This window comes from Vulpes vulpes, unplaced genomic scaffold (genome assembly GCF_048418805.1).
Source record: "Vulpes vulpes isolate BD-2025 unplaced genomic scaffold, VulVul3 u000000677, whole genome shotgun sequence".
Lineage (NCBI taxonomy): Eukaryota > Metazoa > Chordata > Mammalia > Carnivora > Canidae > Vulpes > Vulpes vulpes.
In genome coordinates this window covers 1-6,376 of record NW_027325813.1, presented here as the reverse complement: position 1 = coordinate 6,376, position 6,376 = coordinate 1, and the positions used below count along the sequence as shown (strand labels likewise).

Here is a 6,376-nt window from a genome sequence, read left to right as displayed (position 1 = left end):
ACCCGGCAAAATCCTCTATTCTCCAAACAGAATGCGTTACGCACACTGCGCATCTTCGCAATAGTGGGCCGGGTAACGACGCAAAGAATGTTACGTCGCACCGGAGGCTCTTCCCCTCACCCCACCCCACGTTCTAGTTCAGGTGGCGCGAGCACTCTACGCCCGCTTCGTACTTTATTTTTCTTCTACGGACTGCAACATGTGCCGGTCTGCGCAACTGACGTAAATGGCTTCCAAGAATGCCCTTAGTACTCCGCCAAGCCCTCGGGCTATTCCAAGACGCTGTTTACGTATCGTCTCCGACGTACGTAGCGTTAAGCTGGAGCAGTCTCAGCGCCGGCCGCCATTTTGTGCAGTCGCTGGGAAGGAAGGAGACGCCTAAACCGCGGCACTGCCGGGTTTGAGCGTAGCCAAACCTACCCACAGTTTTTATAACCCCGATTCTCTGTGTTTTGCTCCCGTCTCCGACGAGAGAGGCGGCGACGGTGGCGTCTGCGACGGGAGACAGCGCGTCGGAGCGAGAGAGCGCCGCGCCTGCCGCCGCCCCAACAGCGGAGGCGCCGCCGCCATCGGTCGTCACCAGACCGGAGCCGCAGGCCCTCCCGAGCCCGGCCATCCGTGCCCCGCTCCCAGATCTCTATCCGTTTGGGACCATGCGCGGAGGCGGCTTTGGGGACCGGGACCGGGATCGTGACCGTGGAGGGTAAGGGGGGAGGGGGAGAGGGAAGGCCTCGCGTGTGCGTGGGCCGGGGGGAGGGGGAAGGTTGTTTCCTGAGGAGACCGCAGCCTGCCGCCGAGCGGGAAACCTGGAGCGGACTGCGGGCCTGGGAGCGACGCCCCCGACTCCGGGAGGCGAGGCGACCTGGGACCTAATAGCGGTTTGGTGTGCGGGCCTGCGGGTGGGCCTGCGCCCCGGGATCACGGGAGACCCGGCGTGGGGGGGCGGCCTGGCGACGCCCCAGCCCCTCCTTTCGGACCGCCGTCGTGGCGGGGAGCCGGAGCGGCGGCCCGAGCGCCGCAGACCGAGCCTGGCCTCGCCTCGCCTCGCCGCCCGGCTGCCGGGCCCGGCCGATTTGGGCAAGTCATTTGATCTCTCCAGGCCTCAGCGCTCATCTGTAAAACACGGATGTTCTTGCTGAGAAGAGGAGGAGGTCTCCGAGTTCGGCCTGGGAAAATCTTGACGCCAAATGGCTTCCCTTATCTTATCTGTCGCCAGAGATAACTGCTAAAGGAACTGGAAATCGAGTTGGAAACTAGACGCCAAATGGCTGATTTCTAGTTTTAAATGTATCTTAAAATCCCCTTTAGTCGTATTTCAGATAATTCGAAGGAAGCACTTTGGACAGTAAAGCGGTGGAATTGTTTGCCATCTAAATGATCTTATTTGAGGAGGGAGGGTTTTTTGTTTCTTTGGGTTTTTTTGTTGTTACTGTAGGGTTCCCTCCCACCCTGTGTTCCGTTCTTCTCCAGTTGGACTGGAGTATTAGTTTCTCGGCCTGGTTAGAAAGTTTCGATGTGATAATGCCACGGCTGAAAGTTAACAAGACTAAAGTTCTTCCCAGATACTGAGATTCAGATCTTAACATAAGTTAAAGGGAAAAGTTGCCTAAGAGATGCGAATGTTCGTGCTGTTAACTTTTTGTAATAAAGGTCTTATCTCTGGATAAATAATAATGGAACGCCAGTTATTAATATATATACATATGTGACCTACCTACAAAGATCCTGGACCTTCTTGTGAGCCTATTTTCTCAACTGAAGATGGGCATAATAATTGCCTTTACTTTGCATTGTTTTTGGGAATTGAGATCTATGTAAAATTGTGTCTTTGTGATAGGTGTTCTGTTGACATTTTCTCCAAACATTTTTGTCTTTTGCGGTTCAAATACAGAAGTCCCAGACCTCTAGTCACAAGCACCTCAATTCACTTGAATTGCCGAATAAAAAGGATTATTTTATTTATACCTTGTTAGGAAGGAAAATATTTGATCTTACTGTTAAATTTGGAGGGCTAGAAGTGGAATGTTTGCTTAGAGTTTCACAGTATAGCTAAATTTAGAAGTGAATTTCAGTGCAACCACTTGAGACAGAATTTTTGACATTACCTAGTAGAAAATGACCCAATAATTCCTTTCTTAAGCTTTGTACCCTAGACACAAGCCTAGAGAAATCATTGTACATGTTCCCCAGCATTCATGTACAAAAAATGTTCATACCAACACTGTTCATGAAAATATTGGGAACCACTCTTCTGTCTAGATAAAGGGTGGGTATTCATTACAGTAGAATGTAACACAACCGTGAAAAAAAAAAACGTGCATCAAAATGGATGACCAGCAAACATTGAAAAAGCAAGTTGTGGTAAAAGGATACCTATATGACTGGACTCCAAAAAGCAAAAATCAAGGTGGTAGTTGTAGTGGGTTTGTAAACTTGAAATAGGCACAGAGGGCTACCAAGGTACTGATCATGTTCTGTTTCTTTACCATACCATAGGTGTTTGGTTTAATACTTAATTTCACCATATACATGTTTTAACAAATTATTTGAAAAGAAGAAAAAGCAAATTACTGATCCATATTCTACCCTATATTGACTATCAGATGACGTTTTTTTAAAGCTTTAAACTGTTCTTTTCACACAAAATGGCACTTTTTCATAATGTCTGTGTCCTAATTCTACATTTACCATGAAATTGCATTTATGATTTTGAGTTACTATATTATTAACAATTACAGAGCCGAAATAGATTATTTTGAAAAGAGAATAAAAGTGAGTTTAGTGTATACGTGTACATGTAAAATCCAAGAGTGATGTGCCTTGTACATTTAAACTAGCATGATGTTGCACATTAATATAAATCTTCAGAGTTGTGTTTATTGCAAAGCAAAGTTAAACTTAATGAGTGTAAGTATAGTATGCTAGGGATTAGGTCATGTGCATCTTTGAAGGATGGCAAGAATACTCAAAAATTCTACAAGAGTAGAAAAAAAGGCAGTCTTGAGTTTTGAGGTAAGCTTTAATTGTAAAGGTGGAAGACAGCATATTTTTAAAGAGTTAGGTGTTTCAAATTATATGTGTAGTGTAGAATGGTATGTCTTAGATAAATAGTCAAGGCCATAGGGAGATAGGAAAAAATCTCTCCTTTTGAATAAGTCTCAAAAGGAATGTTACTTTCCAAAGTTCTGTTTTCTTGTAGATCATTAGCTTAAGGTCTGGGTAGCATTGGAATGCAGCAGCAGCATTGGAACAACATCTAGAAACCACATAAATTAGTATGAACTGGGCTGACAAACTCTAAAAATTGACATTACAATTCTTTGTAAGCCTGACAATCTAAAGACTTGGCTGATCTCTATAGATAGGTGTTAGTTGCTTCATTTATAAGGAGGGGTGTTGATGCAGGTGGTCTTTGTTCAGTATTGAGGTTTGGGCCTGATATCATTGATGCTATCGTGTGTGTATATCTTTTGATTCCTGGTTTCTCATAAGTAGTATAAATGGAATCCACCAAGTTCTGCCCTTTGAGTGTAGATGCTCAGTAGTCCCAAGAAAATTTTCCACTATCAGTCTTTGTATGTTTGTATTTAGAGAAATGTCTAGCTGGGTAAGTAAGTTTTAGGAACACTTTGAATTCCAGGAAATTGAGGCCCTTTGAAATATTACAGCTACTGCCTGTCGATTATAAAGTGGAACCATCTGCAAGATGATGATATGAGTGGGTTAGAGTGGGAAAAGGAAGTTAAATTGAAATTCACAGTGTGTTCAGGAGTAAGGAAATGGAATGAAAACATCGTGTAAGTGTATACTATTTGTATACAAAGCAATGCCCCACACTTTGCTAGGTTGAAATACAGAAATGAAAACCATCTTCATGTTTTAGGAAAAGTAGGATGTTACAAGTTCGCCTAGTGGAAGATTGGCTTTAAATCTGTTTCGAATTTTTAAAACCTAATTAATACAAGAGGTGCCTGGCAGACTCCACTGGAGCATGTGACTCTATCTTGGGGTGGTGAGTTTGAACCCTATGTTGGATTTAGATTAATAAGAATAAACTTAGAATAAGTAAAACCTTGAAGATTTACCTTTTTTTTTTTTTTTTTTTAGCAAATTTGTAGTCAAATTAATAGTACTATTTTCCCTGGGAACAAAAAGAAAGTAAAGGTGGAGATAAAAAGGAAGGACAGGTCATAAATCAGTTCTGGCTATTCATTAGCCTAAACTAAATGTGAAGAGTAGCCTGCTGGTCTTGGGGAGGGGGTCTAGTAGTTTTCCTTAGATTAGCAGACAATAGGAGTGCTTATCACAATTAGTGATAAAGAGTTTTAAAGAAACTTCCAGTATGGGATAGCTTGGCTTGAAGTATATTCTTTCCCTGCCCACAATGTGTAACTATTTGTTGAATGAATACAGTTATGCTAACTTGTACTGAGTGCTTACTATGCCAGATACTTTTTTTCTTTAAGATTTTTTTATTCATTTATTCATGAGAGACACAGAGAGAGGCAGAGACACAGGCAGAGGGAGAAGCAGGCTCCATGCAGGGAGCCTGATGCGGGACTTGATCCCAGGACCCCAGGATCACACCCTGGGTCAAAGGCAGGCGCCAAACCACTGAGCCACCCAGGGATCCCCCAGATACTTTTTTTTTTTTTTTAAGATTTTATTTATTCATGAGAGATACACAGAGAAAGGCAGAGAAGCAGGCACCTCACAGGGAGCCCAATATGGGACTCGATCCCTGGACTCTGGGATCACGGCTGTGGTAATCAGGTGCTCAGTGCCACCCTGGCACCCCTGCCAGATACTTTTTTGAGCACTTTATATTAATCACTTCATTTTCACAACAATCTCTGAAATAAGTGGTTGTATTGTTTCTACTTTACAGAGGAAACTGAAGTATAAATAAATTGTTCAAATTGTACCATAAGAGGCAGAATCAAAATTCAAACTTTTGCAGTGATTTCTAAACTTAGAGTTGTTAATTTTTTATCTGTTGTAATCATACCTGTAACAATGTTACTGGATTGTGAAGGAAGTTTTACAGACTTTTTCTCCATACTTTTGAGTAAGAACAAAAAAATATTCTTTGGAGGGGGCTTGATAGTATCCTAGGAAGCAGTCTTTTTGCTTGTTCTTATGCCACCCAAGGTATATTGCTTTTAAGATACTAATAAAAAGTTTTTGGTGTTTCTAGATTTGGTGCAAGAGGTGGTGGTGGCCTTCCCCCAAAGAAATTTGGTAATCCTGGGGAGCGTTTACGTAAAAAGAAGTGGGATTTGAGTGAGCTCCCCAAGTTTGAGAAGAATTTTTATGTAGAACATCCGGAAGTGGCAAGACTGACTCCGGTAAGTTTGGGGGATTTACCTTTTTTCTATATGCAGTAATGAACCAAGTTAACATTAGGCAGACTTCACTGCTGTTAGATGTTTATTCTAGTGTAGTAGTTCCCTTAGATTTTTACTAAGACTGCTGGTACTTGCATGAGGAAACAGTTTAAATATCTACCTAATCTATTGTTTGGTTCTCGTTTATTGGCTATGCTTCCCAATTTGTCGTATATGAGATTTTAACTATATGAGGTATCTTGTCCTTTCATCTACATTAAAACATTGACATAATGTACTTCTGTTTTTTTAACCTTGTTATTGTTTTGGACTCCACTCATTGAAATGTTCAAAAAAGATATGATGGAAAAAGCACTTGGTCCAAGTTCCACTGTTTATCCCTCATCCTAGTTCTGACTCTTGGGCAAATTTCTTTTAATATTTCTAAGCGTCTGTTTTCTCATGGGGTAAATAGAACTCTTCTCACATGCTTCATTAATTCAAAGTTGGGAGGATCTTTGCAAATTAATGAAGTTGAATGTATATGAAAGCAGTATTAGAAGTGTTAGATATTTTCCAGTATAACTGTATAGTTAATTGTTCATCTTGATTGGAACATAAAGTGTTGTATGTTTAGAGTAACTTATTTTTCTTACTTCGTTTTCTTCCATAGTATGAGGTTGATGAACTACGCCGAAAGAAAGAAATTACAGTGAGAGGGGGAGATGTTTGTCCTAAACCTGTGTTTGCCTTCCATCATGCTAACTTCCCACGTAAGTGTTCTTCAGTCCAGGATTGTAATTGTTAATTTTATTGAATGGTAAACATGGATAATGGGTTATTTAAAGGTTTTGATTCAGGCTTAGGATTTTATTGAAAGTGGCAAGTTGAAACCTTTCATAAAGGTAAATTTCAAGACTTTTAAGTAAATGCTTATGTTTTTTATTTTTAAGCTTTTTTGAGTTTTTCATCTTCCCCCTAGAAGTTTTGCCTCTACCTTTTAGAAAACAATGAAATTGCTTTCTAGCTGGATATAACTTGGCAAATAA

The 6,376-nt window shown here is 41.3% G+C and overlaps 1 protein-coding gene across 1 annotated transcript; it reads left to right on the top strand.

Moving 5' to 3' along the window:
• Window positions 1–310: 310 nt before the first annotated feature.
• DDX17 (DEAD-box helicase 17) lies at window positions 311–6,376 on the top strand. Its single transcript, XM_072746242.1, has 3 exons — window positions 311–703; window positions 5,198–5,348; window positions 6,001–6,376. The coding sequence occupies exons 1-3, from the start codon at window positions 654–656 to the stop codon at window positions 6,133–6,135; spliced, it is 336 nt and encodes a 111-aa protein (XP_072602343.1). The 5' UTR covers window positions 311–653; the 3' UTR covers window positions 6,136–6,376.

Excerpts from the sequence above, each read along its gene's own strand:
- DDX17 (XM_072746242.1), top strand. The coding sequence starts at position 654 with ATGCGCGGAGGCGGCTTTGGGGACCGGGACCGGGATCGTGACCGTGGA. Across the intron at positions 704-5,197 it reads CGGGATCGTGACCGTGGAGG|ATTTGGTGCAAGAGGTGGTG; the intron begins GTAAGGGGGGAG and ends TGGTGTTTCTAG. Across the intron at positions 5,349-6,000 it reads AAGTGGCAAGACTGACTCCG|TATGAGGTTGATGAACTACG; the intron begins GTAAGTTTGGGG and ends TTTCTTCCATAG.